Below are 25539 nucleotides of genomic sequence, written 5' to 3' on the forward strand. Positions count from 1 at the left end.
TTAACCATTGTGGAAGACAGTGTGGTGATTCCTCAAGGATCTAGACCCAGAAATACCATTTGACCCAGCAATCCCATTACTGGGTATATACCCAAGGCATTATAAATCATTCTAGTATAAAGACACATGCACACGTTTATTGTGGCACTATTCACAATATCCAAGACTTGGAACCAACCCAAATGCCCATCAGTGATAGACTGGATAAAGAAAATATGGTACATATACACCATGGAATACTATGCAGCCATAAAAAAGAATGAGTTCATGTCCTCTGCAGGGACATGGATGAAGCTGGAAACCATCATTCTCAGCAAACTAACACAGGAACAGAAAACCAAACACTACATGTTCTCACTCATAAGTGGGAGTTGAACAATGAGAACATATGGGCACAGGGAGGGGAACATCACACACTGGGGCCTGTCAGGGGCTGGGGAGAAAGAGGAGGGGTAACATTAGGAGAAATACCTAATGTAGATGACGGGTTGATGGGTGCAGCAAACCAGCATGGCACATGTATACCTATGTAACAAACCTGCATGTTCTGCACATGTATCCCAGAACTTAAAGTGTAATTAAAAAATAAATAAATAAAAGCCCGGGTGTGGTGGATCATGCCTGTAATCCCAGCACTTTGGGAGTCCGAAGTGGGCAGATCACCTGAGGTTGGGAGTTCAAGACCAGCCGTACCAACATGGAGAAATGCCATCTCTACTAAAAATACAAAATTAGCTGGGTGTAATGGCACATGCCTGTAATCCCAGATACTCGGGAGGCTGAGGCAGGAGAATTGCTTGAACCCGGGAGGCGGAGATTGCGGTGAGCCGAGATCGTGCCATTGCACTCCAGCCAGGTCAACAAGAACGAAACTCCATCTCAACAAAAAAAATATAAATAAAAAATTTTTTAAAAGCAGAAGTAGGATTACAGAAAGCAGAGAAGCCCAAAAGATTTGAATGTTCACTGACAAACACAGCAATAAAGTATTTGATATTGCAGGCTTCATTTGAAGTAAAGCTTCAGGAATACCTGGAAACCAAGCTAGAGGGTGGCACTCAGCTCCCTAACCAGCCTTTGCCAAGAGGAGGGGTCTTTCCAGAGACAACCATAGAGAGTAATCTTTAGCCATGTTATCGTCTAATATCAAAAATAGGGGGCAGGCCAGGTGAGGTGACTCACACCTGTAATCCTAACACTGTGGGAGGCCGAGGCAGGCAGATCTCTTGAGCTTAGGAGTTCAAGACCAGCCTGGGCAACATGGTAAAACTACATCTCTACAAAAAATACAAAAAAAAAAATTAGCTGGGCCTGGTGACACACGCCTGTAGTCCCAGCTACTTGTGGGACTGAGGTGGGAGAATCGCTTGAGCCCAGGAGGTCAAGGCTGCAGTGAACAGAGATCATGCCACTGCACCCCAGCCTGAGTGTCAAAGTAAGACTCTGTCTCAAAAAACAAACAAACAAAAAAAACAGAGGGTGTAATGGAAGTGTTTTAATATGACCATGGCATCCTCTCACTGAGATCTGCTACCATTTATTTTATTTTGTTTGTTTAGAGACAGGTCTCACTATGTCACCCAGGCTGGAGTGCAGTGGCTCCTTCATAGCTCACTGTAACCTTGACCTGGGCTCAAGCGATCCTCCCACCTTGGCCTCCCAAAATGCTGGAATTAGAGGCGTGAGCCACCATGCCTCCATTTGTAATTTAAGCTGATAAACGAGAGCAGGGGCACAAGTCTGTATCCGCTAACTCTTCAGCAACAGCTGACCCAAGGCCAGCAAACCCATTGCATAGCCAACAACCAACCAGATCCTGTCTTTCTGAAGACACACAGAGACAGTAGTCAGATGGTTATGACTAATAAGGCTGTAAGGTTGTTTAGACTGACAATTGGTAGCCATGCTGGGCAAAAGGGAAAGAAAGAAAATTAAGAGAAAGGGAAAAGAGAGAGAAGTGCCATGCAGCCCCTGAGTGACAGAGAGAGAAACTCAGTTCTGACAGTTTTCCAGTTTCAAAACCCAAACCTGTAAAGTTGACCCTTGAACAACACAGGTTTGAACAGGTCCACTTACCCATAGCTTTTCTTCTGCCTCTGCCACTCCTAAGACAGCAAGACCAATTCCTCCTCTTCCTTCTCCTCCTTGACCTATTCAACAAGAAAATGGCAAGGATGAAGACCTTTATGACCTTTCTCTTCCTTATGATTTTCTTAATAACTTTTTCTCTAGCTTGCTTTACTGTAAGAATGCAGTATATGATACATATAACAAACAAAATATGTGTTTGTTGACAGCTTATGTTGTTGGTAAGGCTTCTGTTATTAGTATCCTGTTAGTAGTTAAGTTCCAGGGGAGTCAAAAGCTGTGTGTAGGCCAGGCACAGTGGGTCATGCCTGTAATCCCAGCACTTTGGGAGGATGAGACAGGCGGATCACCTGTGGTCAGAAATTCAAGACCAGCCTGGCCAACATGGGGAAACCCTGTCTCTAAAAAAAATACAAAAATTTGGGTGTGGTGGCACACACCTGTAATTCCAGCTACTAGGAGGCTGAGGCAGGAGAATCCCTTGAACCCAGGAGGCAGAGGTTGCAGTGGCCAAGATCGTTCCACTGTACTCCAGCCTGGGCAATAGAGTGAGACTCTGTCTCAAAAAACAAACAAACAAACAAATAAAAACAGAAAGTTATGTGATATGTAGACGTTTGCCTATGTAGGACATTGGTTCCCCTAACCCTTGCATAGCTCAGAGGTCAGCTGTAGCTTCTGTACAGGCTTGGGTTCTATACTTGCCTTTTCTCTTCCTTATAAAACCAATCAAAATGAGTTTCTTTTCCCTGTAACTAAATTTCCTTGACTAGAATATTGATTACTGCCAATTCCCACCTTTCCTGTAAGTTGTAAGTTTTAGAATCTGGTTGTTATATTTTTTTATTGGGAAATACAATTGATTTTCGTATGATCCTAAAATTGCTGAACTCTATAATCGTTTATTTTTAGATTCTGTGGACCTTTTAGGTAGTTAATAATCATATCTCATGCTTCAAAACCCGTGTACCTTGTGTTAGAATAAGATAGGATAGGATAGGCTCTGGTAACAAATAAAATTCCAAATCTCACTACCTAATGCAATAAAAGTGGGAAAGTCAAAGGTGGATTTGGCTGCCCTTCTCCATCTTATATCAGTGTCAGATCATGATAGGGGAAGAGCATGCTGCAGAGTTCTGCAAGAAGCTTTTAAGGTCCAGACCTGGAAATAGCTGACATTCCTTCTTCTCACATCCCATTGATAAGAATGTCTCATAACCTCTCTATTTAGGGGCAGGGAAACTAGCAACTGTGAAAAAAGTAAAATAAATGAATATTTGGTAAATTATAATAATCTCTGCTGCATAGCTCTTTTTATTTCCTTATCTTACATTGCCTAGGATTACCACTACAATAATAAATAGAATGCATCTGTCTTATTTGTTATATTAACAGGAAGACTGCTAAAGTTTTATCATTAAGTATGATTTTGCTATATGAGTGCTGAATTTTGTCTCTTGAGATGATTAAATGTAAAACAACTTTTCTAAGGGCTAAATCCTATATGGTCATTGCTCTGGACTGAATGCAGTTGCCCACTCCCTTTCCAAATCTGTACAATGAAATCCTAACCCTCAATGTGATGTTATTAGGAAGTGGTAAGGGGACAAACAAGGGAAGAGACAGATACACTAGAGTATAAGATCTATCAAGTAATAAACGTGGACCTGTGAGTAAATTCAAACCGTTTTTCTCTCTTGAGTAGCCATGCTTATGACAAAGAAATTTTGAATGCCTTGTAGGTTGTTTGTTTGTTTGTTTTGAGATGAAGTCTCTCTCTGTCACCCAGGCTGGAGTGCAGTGGCGTGATCTCAGCTAACCATAAGCTCCACCTCCCGGGTTCACGCCATTCTCCTGCCTCAGCCTCCCGAGTAGCTGGGACTACAGGTGCCTGCAACCACGCCCGGCTAATTTTTGGTATTTTTAGTAGAAACGGGGTTTCACAGTGTTAGCCAGGACGGTCTTGATCTCCTGACCTCCTGAAACACCCACCTCGGCCTCCCAAAGTGCTGGGATTACAGGTGTGAGCCACCATGCCTGGCCAGAAATTTTGAATGTCTTGTTTTCAACAAATAATTTTAATTTAAATCGAAAAGAGTGTGTAGATATGAGTTGCGAATTTGTAATTCATTTGCAATTCTGGTATTGATGGATTGTCTTATCTTGTACAGGTCATTTGGGCCCTATGGACTTTAGGCTCAACAACAAAATCAGACAGTTGGAGTACAGTGCCAGTCACAATTTTTAGACTGTTTAACCCTAAATGTCTTTCTAATAGGCCTTATTTATATGAGAACATTTTATAGTTAACCACAAGTATTTTGTCTGTGTTTATCAAGAGTTACAAGCATAGCAGCCCTTTCTTTACTGAATAAAAGTTCAAACAAATCTGATTCATCTTTATTTGGAGCTGCCAATTAAAGTGGGATATTGTAAGTTAAGCAGTACTCAACATGTAGGCCACTAATCTCTTAGGGTCCCAAACACTCTTTCAGGGGCTCTGCCAGGGAAAAACTATGTTCATACTAACAGTAAGAACTTACATGTCTTTTTCACCTTCATCCCCTTCATGAGGGTACAGTGGAGTTTTCCAGAGGCTCCATGATGTATGAGGATGTAGTCACTCTGCTGGCTAGTCGTATACATGTCTCAGTATTCTTTTCCTTTAAACACTTCTCTACTTTAATTTTCAATATGGTACTATTGATCGATATAAAGATCAGAAACAAAAGTTCTTTGGTATCTTCAGTTGTTTTTAAGAAACAGCGGTCTTGAAACCAAAACACTGGAACTACTAATACATTTCACAAGTACATTTTACCTCCACATAGCACAGAAATAAAATCATAACCCTGTCTCTTTGTCAGCAGTATGACTCTAGGTAAGACATTTAACTTATCTAAGCCTCAATTTCCTTATGTATAACAATACAAATCTCCTAGCTTCATGTGAAGATGAAATGGGATACACCAAGTCTGACATAGTAGGAGCAAAAACTTTGCTCACAAATAATCTACCTTAGGAAGGATAGACAAGAAAATGGTAAACTGGTTGGGTGCAGTGGCTCACACCTGTAATCCCAACAATTTGGGAGGCCGAGGCAGGCGGATTGCTTCAGCCCAGGAGTTCAAGACCAGCCTGGGCAACTTAGTGAGATCTTGTCTCCACACACAAAAAAAAGTACATATGTGTGTGTGTGTGTGTGTGTGTGTATACACACACACACACACACACACACATATATATATATATATAGATAGATAGATATATATATACACAAAAATTAGCTAGGCATGGTGGCACACACCTGTGGTGACTCAGGAGGCTGAGGTGGGAGGATTGTTTGAGTCTTGGAGACAGAGGTTGCAATGAGCCAAGATCATGCCACAATACTCCAACCCGGGCAACAGAGTGAGACTCTGTCTCAAAAAAAATTAAAAATGAAAAGAAAATGGTAAACGAATAACTTTTGTTACCATAAGGGAGGAGAACTAAACAACTGGGGCGTGGGGAGGAGATGGGGAACTTTTCATTGATGCTGCACCCTTCACTTAGAAGGTCCAGTTTATGAAAAGTAATAATTTAGTTAAAACCTTCAAAAATGATTTTTAAAGAATTTCCCTGCTCCTCATAGATATAGCCTGGTAGTTTACATACCACTTCATTTTCTATGAAGTATTGTTGTTGCAAATTTATCTATGCAAAGAGCTAAGCATGCAATGATTGTTGCTGTGGTTATGAAATACTGCTTTGCTAAGGATACTGTAGCTAACTCACAGTTAATTGGCTGAGGGCTGAGCACACCCATATCAGTTTGCCATATACAGATTTCTGGTTAATTTGATTTCCATATGCAAAGTGAGAAGAAAGTTCTAATTTATATATATATATATATATATATATGTAAAATATCTTTCTCTCCTGAGTCATCAATCTCTACCTCATTATTGAAAAATTGCCATCAATATAAAAATATACTCCTGGTATCTCCCATTTTTTAAATATGTGACTCCATGGGCCCCTCCAGCTACCATCTCTTGTTCCTGTTCCCCTTTACAGCCAAACTTCTCAAAAGAATATGTTACTATTCCCTGTTTCTACCTCTATACATCTGTTCTCCAACCACCCACTCCAACCAGGTTTCTGTCCTTATCACTCCATTAAAAGGCTCATATCAAGACGATTTGCCACGAAATCAAGAGCTCTTCCTATGCACAGCTTCCTTAACATTTCAGCAGCATTTGACACTGCTTACCACACGTCCTTTAAAAAATACCCTCTTCTCTCAGTTTCAAGGAGAACACACTGTATTGGTTTTCTTCCCTTTATTGTCCTGGTCTCAGCTTCTATTACTGATTTCCTTTCTGCTGCTGTCCCAGTCAGCCTCATCCTGCATCTGCCACTGAGTTTGGTCCTGAGCTCTCTCTTCTACTTGACCTACACTCTCTCCTTAGACTATTCCTAGACTCATTCAAGTCTACTTCTTAGACTTCACTCTACATTCGCTTCTTCACCCCAGCCCTTCAGCTTAAATTCTGTCCATATTCACTGATAATACAAATACTTTTGAACACTTACTCTAGCCCAGCCACAATTAGAGGCATTTGGGGTTTAGAGAGAATGAAGTAGATGCAGGCCTTTAACTCTGTGGAGTTTACGTTCTGGCAAGGAAAGACAGACAACAAGCAATAATCATAAAAAAATATGGTATGTTAGAAGGTGATGAGTGCTTAAGAAAATAAATCAGGATAAAAAGAATCAAAATTGGGAGGAGACAGGGAGGAGAGTGGGTCAGTTGCAGTTTTAAATAAGAGTGGCTCATTGAGAAGATGAGCTGAAGTTACTCATGCAAACCTATGCATAAAGTGGGTTGCAGGCAGAGAAAACAGCCAGTACAGAGGCCTCAAGGCACGAGCTTGTTTAGTATGTTTTAAAAATTTCAACAAGACTAGTGTGGCTGCAGTGCAGTTTTCCCAGGGGAAAATGATAGGAGACAATGTCAGAAAGGAAGTGGAAGGGTGGGCAGAAAGAACAGGCTTTGATTATGAATAACTTGAGGAACTAGAACAGGGTTTTGAGCAGAGGAGTGACATGATCTGACTTGTGCCCAAAATACACTTTTGCTATGTGGACAATGAGGATTTAAGGTTAAAAATAGGCTAACTGGCTGGGCACGGTGGCTCACACCTGTAATCCCAGCACTTTGGGAGGCTGAGGAGGGCACATCACAAGGTCAGGAGTTCGAGACCAGCCTGGCCAGTATGATGAAACCCCATCTCTATTAAAAATACATAAATTAGCCTGGCCTGTTGGTCCTTGCCTGTAGTCCCAGCTACTTGGGAGGATGAGGCAGAAGAATCGCTTGAACCTGGGAGATGGAGGTTGCAGTGAGCCAAGAGGCTGCACTCCAGCCTCAGTGACAGAGCGAGATTCCATCTAAAAAAAGAGAAAAAAAGGCAAACTGAGGCTACTGCAGTGCTGACAGTAGGAAAGTATGGCTTGGATCAGAGTGGTAGTAGTAGATGTGGTGTGAACTGGTAGGATTCTGGATGTATCTTGAAGTTAAATAAATCTAGTCCTATTTCCTAATGAGTAGAGTAGATGTGAAAAAAAGAGAAAATGAATCCAAAGTTTTTGGCCTAAACAACTGGAAGAATGAAGTCATCATCAACTGAAAAAAAGGGAAGACGGCAGGTGAAGCAGCTTTTCTAGGTACATCAGAATCATTTCAGTCAGGGAGACTGAACACTATGGGTTTTGAGATAGAAAGTTTATTATTATTGTTCATTACAGACAGGGTCTTCTTATGTTGCCCAGGCTACACTCAAGCTTCTGGGCTCAAGCAATTCTTCCACCTTAGCCTTCCAAATAGCTGGGACTGCAGGTTTGCATCACCACACCCAGCTAAAGATGAGCGATTTCTCTAGGAATTAGACCTTACGCAATTGTGGGAATAGCTGGGAAAGTGAAGATTTGGGGAGGGGAGTAAGAAGATGGGTAAGGGAGTTGCCACCATGCCCATTCAAGAAGCCAAGGATGGCGAGCCACCTTAGTGTCCCTACCACAGATGCCTATGGAGAGGTCTATGGAAAGCAACTCCTCTGTTTAGCTACCATCTCTGTGGGGCCAGCACTAAGTGTCAGGTGGTAGACCTGGGCCACTATTGGTTAAAGAGTCAGCAGCTGGAAAGAAGAGTCAGATTGGAGCAGTGGAGAATGAGGACAATCTGGAACCCACTTGCACCTCTGTGTCGATTCATCTTCACATCTAACTTCAACCAACTTCGAAGAGTAATGGCCACTGATTTACTTTCATTCTCCAAATTGTACGTAAATGTATCTTTAATCCAGAACTAGATAGAGAAGATATATTACTGCTATATATAACAAAGTACAACAAACTTAGTAGCTTAAAAACAATTTCTACTTGTTATCTCACAGTTCCCCTTTGTCAAGAGTCTCAGGCCTTTTGTTCAAGTCTCATAAGGCTACAATTAGGGTGTCTGTTGGGCTGTGTTCTCATCTGGAGGTTTGAATGGAGAAACATTTACTTCCAATCTCATTCAAGTTGTTAGCAGAGTTCATTTCTCTTGTGTGGGAATGAGAGGGAGGCCCTGGCTTCCTGTTGGCTGTTGGCCCTCATGTCCTAGAGACCACCTAGTTCCCTTCCACAGGTGTCCTTCACAGGCCCTCTCATAGCATGGCAGTTTACTTCTTAAAGACCAGCTGAAGGATTTCACTTTCAGTCTGCTGAGATGGTGTCTGCCATATTTATGGCAGTGACATCCCAGAGCTTTGCCATTTTCTATTAGTTAGCAACAAGGCATAGGCCCTGACTGCACTCAGGGGGAGGGAGAATCACACAAGGGCATGATTCTTTGCAGGGGTCACCTTAAGGTGTGTCTCCCACAGAAGGAATTCTGAGATATGCAGTTTCACCTTAACCAATTTGACATAATACAAACTACAAAAAAGGGAAAATCAAGAGATCATATGGAGACTTGTTAAGTTTCAGATGTATTAGACATCCAAATGAAGAGGTTAACAAGGCAATTGGATATAAAACTGGATTTTGGGAGATATGTCCAAGGACCCTCAAATGTGTATTCGTAATTCAGTCTCTTCCCAAAACTATAGTTTCATTGGTCTGTCTACTTGACATCTTGAACTTAACAAGACCAAAGTTGTTCCTTCCCTTCCCAAATCTGTTACTGCTCAGACTTCTACATCTCATTAAATGGTACCCTCACCTACCCTTTCTCTCAAGAAAAAAAAACCTAAGAGTCGTCCTTCATTCCTCTCTTTCCCTTGCCTTCTACGTTCAATCCATCATAATTCTATTGGTTCTACATTCAAAATATAAATCCATCCCCTTAATTCTATGTCTACCATTACCACCCTAGTCCAAGCCACTATTACCCCTTCCTGGCCTTCAGCAAAAGCCTTTGAATGTCTCCCCTCCCTCTCTTGACCCATGTTATGAAATGGATTGTGTTCCTCCCAAAATGCATACACTGGAGCCCTAACCCCCAAGGTGACTGTATTTGGAGATAGGGCCTTTAAGAAGGTAATTAAGCTTAAGTGAGGTCATAAAGATGGGACCTTCATCCTATAGGATTAATGTTCTTATAAGAAGAAGAGACACCAGAGATATCTCTCTGCATGCACACAAAGATGACATGGAAACACATCCAGAAGACAGCTGTCTATAAGCCAGAAGAGAGGCTTCACCAGAAGCCAACCATGAAGACACCTTGATCTTAGATTTCTAACCTCAAGAATTGCAAGAAAATGAACTTCTGTGTTTAAGGCAACTCAGTCCATGGTTCTTTGCTATAGCAGCCCGAGTAGACAAATGCAATGGCCTCCATATATTGTTCACACATCAGCCAGAATGATTTCTTCAAAACCTAGATTAAATTGTGTCACACCCTTGTTTACAGGCCTTCGATGGTTTTCCACTGAAATTGAATCAGATTTGAACTCTTTACCTTGGCCTCCAGGATTGATACCATCTAGCTCCTGCTCATCCTTTTGACCTTCTCTTGGGCCATTCTTCTCTCCATCACCCGGCTTGGTCGCACTAGCTCCTTTCTGTCCACAAAAACACCAAGTCTGTTCCCATCTTAGAGTTTCTGTTCTGCTCTTGCTTTTGCCCAAAACTTTGTCCCCTGATTCTTCACACAGATGGTGTTTTTCTGCACTCTTGCCTAAATGTAACTTCCTCAAGGACCTTTCTTACCCGCCCTTGTAAAATCAAGAATTTCATTCACTCTTCCCCACTACCTAAGCCCAAACACTAATTAGTGCACCACCCTACTTATTCCCTTCATAATTTACCAAAATTTCCAATTCTCTCTCTATGTCTTGATCTCTCTATCTCTCTCTGTTTATATATTGCCCATTTGTCCTCGTTTATAATGTAAAATTCAGGAAGGTAATGACCTTGCCTCCCTTGCTTTCTATTGTATCCTCAGAGATTAGGAGCATGCCTAGTGTATAAGAAGCTCTCAATACATGTGTGTTTAATCAAGGCTTAAATAAATATAAAGCTATGGCCCAAATGAAAATTTTTATATGAGTTTTAGTACAGTTTTGCTACTATTTCCATAGAATAGATTATCAGAGTGAAATTGCTGGGTCACAGTGTATGCACATTTTTAATTTTGATAGATCAGAAGTACTGCTTTTTAATATTTAGTGTGACTGATTTGCCACTTTAAAATTTAATTATCACAAATTTAATTTTTTTCCTCTTCTCCTTTGAAAAATGAGGCATTTCAAAACCATTTTTCCCCCAATGTTTTTATGGTAACTGAAGCATCATTGTTCATTTTGCAATAACTCTAGCTTTTGCTTTATAGGTTAAATTGATACAGCCAATTTGTCTATAAAGAAAATGTCTGTGAATTGAGTCTTCTTTTTGAATTGACCCCTCCATTACAAAATGAATGATGTATTCTAAAGAGAGAGAAAAAAAAAAACCTTCTCCCTTTTCACGTATCATTCTTCTTTTCTGAGTGTAGAGAGTTGTTGGAGTAAAAGCATTAAAGTGATCCCAGTGTTAATATGTGGATCCTCCAAGCTGAACATTTTAAGTTTGAAATTTACAATTGTTATAACAATTGGCCCCTGACTAATCCATTAGGCGACAGCATTAGCTAGAACCCAGAGCTAGGAATGCTTTAACACTTATGAGTACATTTGAGTTGGCCTCATTGTTACCCAGTCGTCAATAGTGTCCTTAACATTTCCAGCTGTCTCATCACTGTTTGATATGTACAAGGGGCTGGGAAAAGGGTGTAGAGGGTTCCACTCAAACATGTCCCCAGTATCAGGAGAAAACACACTTCAGGAAGGCGTGGTTCTGATAGTGGGTCAGGAAAGAAAATAGGAAAATTGGTTTTAACACCATTCAGTTATTATACTTCCTGCCTCAATTGAAATCAAAAGAAAAATCCTTGTGTCTAAAGAATAATTACAAATTTTGAAATAGAGTGAATGTTCCATAAAGAAAATTTTAAATCTTTTTTCTAAGAAAATACTTTTCCTATTACCTTGTGCAAATGGCAATCTATACTTATTGGCTGAATAATAATTGAGTTAATTAATTAATTCCTGGCAGATTTATTATTTCATTAGTCACTGACCATGATCTATACCACGATAGGGTGAAATTTAAAAGTTCTTCCATTATTCCTTCAAATTGCATTGCAGAGCTCTTCACACATAATTAGGTCTTAAATTTTTTGCCTAATGTTACTTATTGTTTCCTAACAAATGCAGTTCAAAAACTTTAGGGTGACATTCACAGCCCTCTTCAGTCATCACAATCCCCTTTCCAGCCACAATTCCTACTATTCCCCTGCAACCGTCACACTTCTGCTTTGTTGAACTGCCACCCAGATATCTCCAGAACTTTCTTCTGTTCCTTCTTCTAATCCTTCATCTATTTTTATCTACTCAAATTCTACATCTTTCCTGGCCTGGATCAAATGCCACATCTCAATTAAGTCTTCCCCAAGTCCTCACCCCCTTTCTTCTGAATAACAAGTATCTCCTTAATATTTCTCTGGTGCTTATTATAGCACTGCCACACTGAATTGTGTGTATGTATATACATTATTGATTTGCTCTATTAGATTATAAGTTCCTCAGAGTCAAGAGTCTGTGTTACCCATCTTGTATCTTCCATTGCAATTTTTAGAGTCTTTTGCATAAAAGATGCTCAAAAATGTTTAAAGAAGTAAACCAGCTGCTGAGAAACTGCTAAATGTTTGCACTGAGCATTTTGGCAGCTGTGTCATCCCACTTGGTGATGCTGCCTAGCACATACACACTAAAACAATAGGCCTGAACACTAAACAATAGGCCATGGTCCTAAAGGGTATTTTGTTCTACCTTTCTTGTATTGTGAGTTGATCTTTGATTCTGGAGCAACTCTGCATGTACATGTGTGCTGTCAAAATAAATGTCTTTTTTGTCTCACCAGCTGAGATACATTTAGGTGAAGATGGCACTGGTAAAGGAAGTGTGCAGGTGAAGTCGGTGAAAATGTTCTGACAATGTTTATATTTTGCAGGCTTGGAAGTCTCATGCCAAGTGAACCATGGATAAGTATTCAAGTTTGATATTTGCCTAATGCGTGGTAAAAAAAATAATAATAATAATTTCTGTATCAAGACTGATTTGATGGCCAGGCGCTGTGGCTCATGCCTGTAATCCCAGCACTTTGGGAGGCCATGGCGGGTGGATCACCTGAAGTCCAAAGTTCAAGACCAACCTGGCTAAGATGGCGAAACCCCGTCTCTACTTAAAATACAAAAATTACCTGGGCGTGGTGGCGGGTGCCTATAATCCCAGCTACTCGGGAGACTGAGGCATGAGAATCACTTGAACCTAGGAGGCGGAGGTTGCAGTGAGCTGAGATTGCGCCATTGTACTCCTTGCATTCCAGCCTGGGCGACAAGAGTGAAACTCCATCTCAAAAAAAAAAAAAAAACAAAACAAAACTGATTTGAATTTTGCAAAATAGTATTAGATATAAATATGTTGATCAACTTTTGGGGAACTTAAAGGTTAACTTTATAAATGGAGAGGAAAAATAGTCCTGCAGAATCCACACCTCAAATTATCTGGCTTTCAAAAATCTAGAAAAATATATTGTGTTGATTTGTCTACATTACGACATATAAAAGTCACCCAATTGCCTGGATGTACTCTATCCAAAGTCATGGCTTTTAGATAACAGTTAATGGGAGCTCGAACTGCTTCTACATTTTATTTGTAATCTAAATCAGAAACTCTAGGTCTCAGGTATAATCATTCCTTATCATTAAGACAAGATAAAATGTAATTAATGATAAAGGATCTGGGCAGTTCAACTTAAGAATACAGAGGTTAATATACTTAAATCTAGATTCTTCTGAAGTTCTCTTTGCACAAAAAGGTGAATTTTTGATGTGACTTATTCTCTGGTTCTTGGTATTCGTGATAACTAAGGAGGCAAGGGAACCCCGTGACTTGGTTAGGATGCAGAAGCCAAAACTCATCCATTTCAGGATAAAGAGCCCAGGATAAGGTAGAATCATAAATGAAATACAAAGCCAGAAGAAATCCCACTGGCTTAGAATGAAGTTGATGGTGACCAGGGAGATTAACCCTTTCCAAAATATAATATGCACACGTAATACTCTGTTGATGAACACAACAGTGCCTATACATCATTGTTTTGGTTCATTACTGGGAGCAGGGTAAAAAGATTCCTAAGGTCTACAGTAAGTGAGCTTAGTGAAAATGCACCCCAAAGACCAGAGGGAAAGCTCTGGAAACTGCTGGATCCTCAGATCAATAGACTCAAAGATGACTAAGTTGGGAAGCTTTATGCAGTTTAAACATTTGTGCAGGGAGTATCCCCACACAGCCTTTTATTGACAGCTACAGATCAATGGTAATTTTTGATCATTTTCAACTTACATAAACCTATTGACCCCATGGCCACCTTTGGGGCACTTCAAGTCATCAAAAATAATCAGAGGAGATGGTGTAAAATTGTCAGACTGCTGAAGACTCCAAGTAGTTTCATATGTCCCCAGGAGCTGAGTCGAGAGGTTAAAATATAGTTCAAATTGCCAGAAGAACCTCAACTGACAGAGTGTTCCAGAGAGTCTTGTCTTTATGTCTCATAAAATGAGGCACTGATTTGTATCCAAACTCTGACCTTCATGCATATAAAGTTAAAGAAGGAAAAAAGAGGCTGAATCCCATTGAAGATATTAGATTGCAAAGAATGGATTATTCCTAGTAAAATATTTCTTCCTGTTTTTCTTTGTTGAGTCATCTTCTTCATCTGCTGCCTAACAAAAGTAGCTGACATGCTTGTAGAATTACATACAATATGGACATGGACATAGGATGAACAAAGACAAAACAGAAGCAAGTGCAAGGTGGCAGGCCAGAAGTCAGGGACAACAAAAAATGTAGTCAAAAAAATCATTAGGAAGAGTGAAAGGAAGGAAAGAGCAAAATAATGGCAATAAAGGGGAAGAAGGAAGAGTATTGAATTAAGATAATCTCTATAGAGGAAAAGGAGTGAGAGAAGAAGGAAAGGGTGAATAAGAGGAAAGAGAAAGGAAGGAATGGAAGAAAAGTGAAGCAAAGGAGTAAAAGGAAGGAAAATCGTCTTTAGTGATGACTTTTCCTAGTTAGTGAGACAGAACGCTACATCTCCAAAGGAAGGAACTGAATCCAAAACATCTAAGATCCACAGTGCTCAAGCAAATATCCTAAATTTAAGAAAAATAACAAGCAACTTAGTACGTAAATGAGAGCCAACCCAATCCACAGAGTGAACTGCATCCAAATTTTGCAGCAGGATTCTAAAATAGTGAACTTTGATGTTGGAAATTCATTCAGGAGAGAATAATATAAATTATTTCCCAAAACGTCAAAGAATAAATTGGCAAGGATTATCTTGTCATTTTTATGTTTTCTTCATTTTTAAATATAGCTTTTACTAAACATTGACAAAAACTATGGCTATTGTTTAGATCTATTTAAGGAGTCTATATGTGGTTTGTGTGTGTGTGTATGTGTGTGTATGTGTGTGTGTATAAAACTATTCAGGAATAACAAAGTAGCCAGATGCAGCAGTGGCTTGCACCTGTAATCCCAGCACTTTTGCACAGCCAAGGCAGAAGAGTGACTTGAGCTCTAGAGTTGGAGACCAACCTGGGCAACATAGTGATACCCAATCCCTACAAAAAGAAGAAAGAAAGAAAAGAAACATTTTGTTTTAATTAGCCACACATGGTGGTACATGACTGTAGTCCTGACTACTCCAGAAGCTGAGGCAGGAGAATCACTTGAGCCCAGGAGTTCAAGGCTGCACCGAGCCATGATCATGCCGCACTCCAGCCTAGGCAAAAGAGCCAAAAAATAAGAATAATAATAATAAATTAAATAAATAAATAAATAATGTAATATGAGAACTTGTCCTCAGTATAATTTCATGATACAGAAATTACTTTTACATCCCAACATGTGGCTATTTCTCTCTCTCTCTTTTTTTTTAAGATACATGTAGACCAGGTTAAGCAAAACAACTGTTGTAATGACCCTTTGTAGGAGTATACCCCTAAAAATTTTCTGTGCCAGGCATGCATGAACTTCAGCTTGCAACCTACAGGCCATATTTCTATATTAGATGGTGGAGGTTTGGAAGCTAGGGCATTTTGAATACTTCTGCTTTCAAGGATCTGAGCCATAAATGTTTATTAAAAGAATCTATAATGAAATCAGTTTTGTTATTTTTTTAATGGTTGCCTGGAGTGTGTTGGATGACTCAATGCCAGTTGTTAACCATTAAGTACTCATGTTACCAAAAGTGTTTGATAGTATTGCCATCTAGGGGCTGAATGGAATTCTCAGCTCTGAAATAAACTATAATTGAGCAGGTGCAGCTATTGACAATATACATATGTTTTTGCTTTATAGCCCACATGCTTTTCATGTTTCTTATGACAAAAGCTTATGAAAAAATGTCCCCCAGCAGCCCACCTTTTTTATATATAATCTGTTAGAGGCGATTACTATTTGCTTTGGAGCGTATGCTTTTTTGGCATCTATTACTGAATATTCTGAACAAAGAATTATTCTTTTTTGCATTATTAATCTTGCCCATGTTTGCCCTATTTCCACAGAAAAGGAATCATTTATCAGAAAAGAGTGTTTGTAATCGAGACTTGTAGCATCTTCAGATTTAATATTCATTATGGTCATTCTAGTTCTGTGCTATATTTATCTAAAAGGCCAATCCAATGTTGTGGAGAAATAAGTTTTTAAATATTTATGATCTAACTTTTAATATTTTAAAAAAGAGAAATTAGTATTTCTGTAAAATTTGTTTCAGAGTCTGATTGCTCAGCAAATGTTTAAATATTAAAAGATTTCAAGAGGTTAGCATGTAATATCATAATGGGACTTATTGAAATAGGAAAATTGACTTTACAAGTTTTTGATATGTGAAGGAAATTGTATTTTCTCTGCCTATGTTTAACACATAACAAGAAATAACACAGTTAAAATATACAGCCAATAATGTCAGAAAACAGCACCAAAACCTATTTCTACATTGTTTTGTTTTTGTCTAACCAGTTTGTTTGGAAAACAATTCTGTTTGATTTTGTCATCTTGTTTTAGATTTTATCCAAAATGATATTTGGATGCCCCCACACATAATTTTTTCTGATGTTCTTGGGTGCCTACTTTCAGAAATAACTTTCACTACTCCACTTTATATGCTTCCTCCCTTGTTCATCAAGGAAAGAAGACAATTGAAGACCATGTATCACATTCAAACATCTAATAAACCAAAGCAGATCATTGAATGTAAATATCCTACTAACCCAGTCAAAACTTTCTCGTGATTTCTTATATCCAATGGGGATGGTACGCAACAGAAAATGCCAGTGTGTGTGTGTGTGTTTACCTATGAACACATTACTACCCCACTTGCACACATAATTCCTACTTTAAAAAGACATATCCTTTCAGTCCAGATGTGGAAAGAGCACCCCAGGGCCTTTAGAAACATTAGGATTCTTAGCTCCAGTTTAGTTATGCCAAATATGTTAATGCTGCTCTCCAAGCAGAAAAACAAACAAATTTTAAAAATCCTAATTTGGCTATCCCTTTTTTTCTTTTCTTTTAAAGCAACAAAGACCAAATTCTCCAAGCATAGCTAACAATTACTTTTGGTAGGTTTCGTAGTTTTACTTATGGTGCTTTTAACAAATGAAAATATTTTTATATCTATATTAATAATAGACTTCTCTAAGGGTGTTTGTACATGTATAGTTGAATTGGCTTGTTACTGTTTTCTTGTGTTTATTTGTTTTATAGAATTCGTAAGATATATATACATGCCAAGAGAATGAGAGAGGGAGACTGGGAAGATGGAGAGTCTTGTGTACAAACAGATAGTGTTGGGGATTTGGAAGTTAGGGGTGTTCAGGTTAACTCTCCAAACCCTTAATATTAACCTGGCAGGCAATTATCCCAGTCTCAGACATGCAGCTTGGCACCACTGATTTCCATTTTGAGCTGGATGCAGCACTGATCTGAAGCATCATTTTTTTTTTAATGTTTATATATCACACGCTTTGGGCTGCAAGCACTGAAAAGTCAAGGATGCTATCTGGTCCACTTTCTGAGTGTCTGAAATCATACAACATTGGGTAATATATTCAGGGTGTCAACAAGAATAAGAAAAAATGCATTGTTTTCTTAATGATAATTCAAAACTCTGCTGTAGTGTTTGCACTGCTGTTGCCTACATGCTTTGGCCATGAGGTTCAGAGAATGACTTTCCAGCAATATTGTCAGTTTCAAAAAAAAAAAAAAAAAAACAACTTAACCCGTTAATTTTCTTACAGGGAACAAGCCATCAAGCCCACCTATACGGGTTAGAACCATTCACAACATATCGCATTGGTGTTGTGGCTGCAAACCATGCAGGAGAAATTTTAAGCCCTTGGACTCTGATTCAAACCTTAGAATCTTCCCCAAGTGGACTGAGAAACTTTATAGTAGAACAGAAAGAGAATGGCCGGGCATTGCTACTACAGTGGTCAGAGCCTATGAGAACCAATGGTGTGATTAAGGTAATGTCTACCCTGCGTAAGAAATTATGTTTGGTATTCTCCAGATAAATAGATGAGCCCTGACATGCCATCAGGTCACTGTGGGAAAACTCCCTTCGCAACCTGTTTAATTCTCCTTGATAGCTCCTCCAGGCACTTAATCATAGATCATAGAAACCTAGCTTAGATGTGTGATGCTTCCTATAACCCAACACTGAGCTAAATGCTCTCCATGGATTATCTCATTTAATCCCCACATCAACCCTACTAGGTGGGTACCACCAAACCTCATGAGGCATATGCAGGCTAAGTAACTGCCCAAGCCTACATTGTAAGTAATTGAGTTGGGATTTGAAGCCAGGAACTCACATCAGAACTGAACTCTAAATGACTGTGTTCTTACTGCCTCCTGAATTACCCTACCCAGTTATTTGCTTAAGACTTGCCTAATTTATGCTTCAAAAAGAGCTCATTAAGCAAGCCACAGGTGTCTGCTAACTTCCCAACTTCTGTATGTAGCTGTGAGAAACAATGTTATAAATGTTGTATACGTATCTCAAGCTCTGCCAGCCCATGAGTACAGGGGAGATTGTATTTTCATGAATAGCCTGCATTTTGATGTTTTGAACCTTCAGCCACACAAAACCAGCCTTTATCTACCTCTCTGATGTTCCTCCCCAAGGATGGTGGCAGACATACCTGTTAGTTCATACTACTGCCTTTACCTCCAGTCTCTCCTGGCCGTGGTCCATCTCTTAGACCCTCATCAACTACCTTCTGCAGGCTGGGACTGCAGAGTCCCCCAGCCTGCAGCTGCTATAGACACACTACCCTTTTCTTTGCCACTCCTTCTCCAAGAGGCAGACTCCCACATCAATTCCACATCACAGGGTTGAGACTAAGCTGTTACTTTTAATAAAGCCTCCCTGAAAACCCTAAGAGAGGGACGACAGCAGGAAATTACGTACAGCAATAACTAAGAACTGTAACTAGAGCTCACAGGCCCAGGTCCATCCTGTGGGCCTCTCTGTGGGCTGCCTCTCTGCCTAGCTTCAAGGCCTGCTGCAAGTAGCAGTAGCAAGCTGCTTCCCACCAGCCTGCCTACATGTGGACAGAAGCCAGACTTCTCCCCCCTGGGGCAAGAGGCTTGAGCCTTAGGATTTATGACCTTAAAATCCAAATCACGGCCCTAAGGCACCCATCAGAAAAGAAAGCTCCTTTTCCCTCAAAGCACTTCTTCTTGTGGTTATTTGGAGCCATGAGAGCATCTGCTTCTTCCTGGCATAATTGACAATAAGAATATTGACTCCTTGGACCTTTATTTACATTTCACCAAATATTAAGCAAATATTTGGTGAAATACTTCTACTAAGTGCCATATACTTATTCAAGAGTGAACAAGACAGTCAGGTTCCCTGATGTTACAGACCATGTGTGAGTGCACGTGCGTGTGTGTGTGTGTGTGTGTCTGTGTGAATAAATGTGGCAGAGTATATGAATGGTGGGGGTACAGAAAAGCAAACAATAAACTAGTAAATAAATAAGCAAGGGAATTACAGAGAGCGATGAATGCTATAAAGAAAATTAAATAGAATAATGTAATTATGCCTGCTCAAGCTATTTTAGAATGGAATATCATTTGAATCAAGTTGACATTTGAGCTGAGTCCTGAATGACAAGACAGAGTTAGTCATGTGAGGATATGGGGGCAAAATGTTCCAGACAAAATGAACAGCAAATGCAAGGCCTGAAGCCAGGAATGAACTTGGTGTATTCAAGGAAAGAGAAGAAAGCTAGTGTGTATGAAGTATTTGGGGGAAAGAAAGATAGCACTAGAAGAGGTTGGAAGGACTGGTAGGAGACAGATTGTGCCCAACCTTGTAGGCTGTGGTAAAGTTTAGAATTTGTTCCAAGTGCAATGAAAAATTACTGAAGGCTTTAAGCAAAGGAATAGCATGATCAAATTTATGTTTTTAAAAATCACTCTGGCTACCCTGTGGAAAATGGACTATATAAGGACCAATGGAGTTTGAGAACTATTAAAGATTTCAAGGTAGAATTGAAGGTGGGTCAAATTAGAGTAGCAGTTGTGAAATCATGCACTATAGGTGAATTGAAGATACATTCAGAAGATAGAGATGACAAAATGTGTTAATGAGCTGAATGAGAGACATGAAGGAAAGGGAGCACTTTGAGATGACTTTTGGGTTTAGGCTTTGGGCTATTGATGAGGAAGGGGAGACTGGAAGATGAACAAGTTAGAAGGAGCAAGTAGATAGTGTGAGGTACAAGTCTAAAACTCCTGAGAGAGTTCTTTGCTGGGATAAATGTTCAGAATCCGTTAGCAGGTGGATGTTATATAAACCCATGGTGCCAGAGGAGATCAGCTATGGAGAGAATGTAACTCAACCTATTGAGAGTCTGGGATCAAGCCCTGAGGCATAAATGTGGGGGTCAAGAGGAGGAAAGAGAGCCAGCAAAGACTAATAAGAGGGAACTAGGCTAGAAGGAAAAGTGCATGAGCGGAGTGTCCAAAAAGAGAAGAGAAAATATGCCAAAATGTTGCTGAGAGCAGAAGTAAAATGAAGGCAGAGAAGCCACCCCGAGTATAGAAATGAGGAGGTCACTGTGATCTTGACAAGGAGAGTATGCAGTAGAATGGGAAACCTGGTTGGCATGGCTGGTTGAGGAGAGAATGGCAAGGGAGGAAATAGGACATCAACTCATTAAAGCCATTTAGATGAAAAGAAAAGCAGAGAAATGGAGCAATAGGTGGAGACTGTGGGATGGGGAAGTTTTATTTAAAATCATTGAAAAATACTAGAGTACATTTAAACATGAATAGAAATAACCAGTAGAGGGAGATAAACTGGTGACGTAGGAGATAATGAGAATAACGGCAGTAGTGAAGTCTTGGGGAAGGAGGAAGGGATGGGATAGAGCGCTTAGGTGGCCTTCAATAGGGACAGAGATATTTCATTCATAGCAAAAGGAGGAAAAGCAAATCATGTAAGTCTAGATTCACATGGATACAGAGGTCAGAATATATAACATGGAGGCATTCTTCTCTAACTGCTTCTATTTTCAGTGAACGATGTGGTTATGTCAACAATCAATCAACGGTGAGGGAGGGAAGAGGGTGTTGGTGGTTAGGGGAAAGGAGGAAATGTGAAATAATCACCTGGGAAAATGACAGAGCAAAAGCATGAGGGAATAAAATAGGATTACAAATTGGTAATCGCCTGTTTAAAATGTATGGATAGAAGTTTAAAGTGAGACCAATAACAATGTTTGGGTGTTTTTCTACAAACCCATTTCAGAGCTTGAGTATAGAGGGACAGCTAAATTTTACACTAATTAGAGATTTGCCGGGTGAATATCAGGGGCAGCAAGGGGTGCTGGGGGGTCACAGAGGCTGCAAGCTAGTTATGGAACCTACGCTCCCTTCAGAAGATATGGCAGTCCCCTTCCCACATGGGGGTGGCCTTGCCCTGGGTCCTCAACAAGAAAATCACAGCAACATACAACATTCCAACATAAAGAGGTTTCCAAACTTCTAGGCTATGTAATCTTAGGGAAAAAATGGAGTATATTAACAATTTAGTCTAAATTAAGCTTGCCCAAGAACCACTCCTGGGAATGTTTCAAGGGTGTGCCTTCCAAGGGCTGTAAAATGTGTCCTGTCCCCTCTTGAGAGTCACCATGATAGGGAGTCATCAAAAGGAGTGTGTCATCTCTCTCAGGTTTGTTGGAGCAGGAAAAGGTTGGAAAATCACTGTTCAAAAACACCTGCATTCAGATTAACTTACTTCCCATCTTTCATAAAAAATGAAAACTTGCTCTACATTCGTACAGTATAATAAGCATTCAGATGTTTTTTTCCAGAACAAAAGACTACTTTGCCCCCAAGGAGCAATCAGTTCTTCCATGGCCTGCAAGAAAAAACAGGGTGTTTTTTTCCATCCCCTAGTCATAAAGATTTATGTACATGCATATATATGTATGGATATTTGTACTTATGTATAAAATATAGGTGTCTGTGTGCCTAAACACACACACACAAGCATACTCTTTCAGCCCTGGCACTCTGTAACAACAAATGATTAAGCATTGTAATTCTATTTCCTAGCAAATGCCGTGGAAGGTAGACCCTACTTTAGTCAGTATGAGATCAGAAGCAGTTCATATCCATAAAACAGGAGATTTTAATACTATTCTCTACTTTAAAAAAATACAAATAGGAGAAACCTTGTGAATACCATTTAAGTCAAAGAATCAGATTCAATAGCCCTTAGTTTTGAGATAAATGTTTATGTAGTTCCCAAACTGAAAAAAAAGAAAAGAAAAAGGCAAAGAAAAACATTGTTTGTCTCTCTGTGGGCCTTATGTTAACAGAAAAAAATCACATATCCCCAATTAATATCAGAATACTTCTTCTAAATTAGGGTCACCAAAATAAGGAACAAGGGGGTGAAGGTTAAAAAGGGGCTAAGTAACTACACAAAGAAATTGTATGCTGCAAGTTATCCCTTTTGCTTCTGTCCTTCTGTAGACATACAACATCTTCAGTGACGGGTTCCTGGAGTACTCTGGTTTGAATCGTCAGTTTCTCTTCCGCCGCCTGGATCCTTTCACTCTCTACACACTGACCCTGGAGGCCTGCACCAGAGCAGGTTGTGCACACTCGGCGCCTCAGCCTCTGTGGACAGATGAAGCCCCTCCAGACTCTCAGCTGGCTCCTACTGTCCACTCTGTGAAGTCCACCAGTGTTGAGCTGAGCTGGTCTGAGCCTGTTAACCCTAATGGAAAAATAATTCGCTATGAAGTGATTCGCAGATGCTTCGAGGGAAAAGCTTGGGGAAATCAGACAATCCAGGCCGACGAGAAAATTGTTTTCACAGAATATAACACTGAAAGGAATACATTTATGTATAATGACACAGGTTTGCAACCATGGACGCAGTGTGAATATAAAATCTACACTTGGAATTCAGCTGGGCATACCTGTAGCTCTTGGAATGTGGTGAGGACATTGCAAGCACCTCCAGAAGGTCTCTCTCCACCTGTGATATCCTATGTTTCTATGAATCCCCAAAAACTGCTGATTTCCTGGATCCCACCAGAACAGTCTAATGGTATTATCCAGTCCTATAGGCTTCAAAGGAATGAAATGCTCTATCCTTTTAGCTTTGATCCTGTGACTTTCAATTACACTGATGAAGAGCTTCTTCCTTTTTCCACCTATAGCTATGCACTCCAAGCCTGCACGAGTGGAGGATGCTCCACCAGCAAACCCACCAGCATCACAACTCTGGAGGCTGCTCCATCAGAAGTCAGCCCTCCAGATCTTTGGGCCATCAGTGCCACTCAAATGAATGTATGTTGGTCACCGCCCACAGTGCAAAATGGAAAGATTACTAAATATTTAGTTAGATATGATAATAAAGAGTCCCTTGCTGGCCAGGGCCTGTGCCTGCTGGTTTCCCACCTGCAGCCTTACACTCAGTATAACTTCTCCCTTGTAGCCTGCACGAATGGAGGTTGCACAGCTAGTGTGTCAAAATCTGCCTGGACAATGGAGGCCCTGCCAGAGAACATGGACTCTCCAACATTGCAAGTCACAGGCTCAGAATCAATAGAAATCACCTGGAAACCTCCAAGAAACCCAAATGGCCAGATCAGAAGTTATGAACTTAGGAGGGATGGAACCATTGTATATACAGGCTTGGAAACACGCTATCATGATTTTACTCTCACCCCAGGTGTGGAGTATGGCTACACAGTAACTGCCAGCAACAGCCAAGGGGGTATTTTGAGTCCTCTTGTCAAAGATCGAACCAGCCCCTCAGCACCCTCAGGGATGGAACCTCCAAAATTGCAGGCCAGGGGTCCTCAGGAGATCTTAGTGAACTGGGACCCTCCAGTGAGAACAAATGGTGATATCATCAATTATACCCTCTTCATCCGTGAACTATTTGAAAGAGAAACTAAAATCATACACATAAACACAACTCATAATTCTTTTGGTACGCAGTCATATATAGTAAACCAGCTGAAGCCATTTCACAGGTAGGTAGCCATGTCTCGGTTTTCTGAGAGTAAGCCACTGCTGACCTTTCTATTGCCTGAGCCCTTGGTCAGTTCTAATGAAGACTCTAAAAATGGGATGCAAGGTGTCCCCAACCTCCATCCACCTAAACGTGCATAGTAGACAAAGCACATCCTCACCCAAGCAAAGCCTGCTTGCATAACCTCCAGAGAGCAGAATTCTTTCAGGTGATGTTTTGAGAGTCAGTGTTTCAGAAAGGTTTGCAATGCATCCTGGTATCTGAAATAAGTAGGACAGAGATGAGGCTAGTCCCCCTGGAAATACGCAGGCCCCTGGACAGTTCTGACAGCCCTGATAGGGTCATCTGGCCAGACTGTGAAGAAAATGATGTATTATTTTAAGGTTAAAAAGTGCCAATCAATGAGCGCAATTACCAGCCAGAGTTAGACTAAAACACAATTTGTTTCGTGAAGAGCCTTCTTATCAAATCCAGCACTTCTTCCAGGAATAATAAGGCTTCTCTGACTCTACTTTCTTATGGTTTCTCAGGACAGTGCCACTTTGCTAGCTCATGTTTTCCTAGCGGTCCCATCTGGGCTCTGTGACATGCATGGAAGTGCATTGTTCTCCACACAAAAGAATCTTGCCCATTGCTTAAATAATTGTTTGGCAGTTTTCCCCATCACATTTTAAGTAACTTACATCCCCAGAGAGAAGGGTAATAAGAGACATTTTATGCTTAAAATTTAGTAAAATGAACAGAATCACTTAAAAAAATTAAAGGCTGAAAGAGTGTTGATTTCCAACTACCACAGGTAAAATTCAGCTATTATTGTAATCTAGTGATGTGTAGATTAGATCCTCCTATAATTACCTCTGATATATAGTGCTGTTTAAATGAAACATTCATGGTCTTTTGCATCTACTCATGACAATTATTTAGGGTCTATTAAATATTAAACAGTAATTAAAACTTCCTCAGGTATCCTCCGCAGCTAATCCACATGCTATGTGAGTTGGCTTTTATATTACCTTACACTGATTCAGGGCGTTAAAAAGGCCCACTGTAGCTGCAGAGCTGTATATTCTAGACTGGCTTCCTCTTTACCTGACTGTACCTCCAACTTTCAAAAATCATATCAATTTGCTCCTTTTTGAAACTCTTATTCAAAAAGTCTTCTAGAGGTGAAAGAGTTTGTCCAGGCATGAAAGGAATGCTTTTTCCAGGCTGGAAAAAAAAGTTTAATTTATCTGATAAATT

At 40.1% G+C, this 25539-nt stretch overlaps 1 protein-coding gene across 1 annotated transcript in view; it reads left to right on the plus strand.

Annotated features, from left to right (window-relative positions):
• USH2A (usherin) overlaps positions 1 to 25539 on the plus strand; it is a 798713-nt gene that overhangs the window by 722789 nt on the left and 50385 nt on the right. Inside the window, exons 61-62 of the mRNA XM_016938662.4 lie at positions 18023 to 18250; positions 22782 to 24298. Of these exons, the coding sequence (XP_016794151.3) occupies positions 18023 to 18250; positions 22782 to 24298 (1745 nt within the window). The remainder of the gene's footprint in view (positions 1 to 18022; positions 18251 to 22781; positions 24299 to 25539) is intronic.

Source organism: Pan troglodytes, chromosome 1 (genome assembly GCF_028858775.2).
Source record: "Pan troglodytes isolate AG18354 chromosome 1, NHGRI_mPanTro3-v2.0_pri, whole genome shotgun sequence".
Lineage (NCBI taxonomy): Eukaryota > Metazoa > Chordata > Mammalia > Primates > Hominidae > Pan > Pan troglodytes.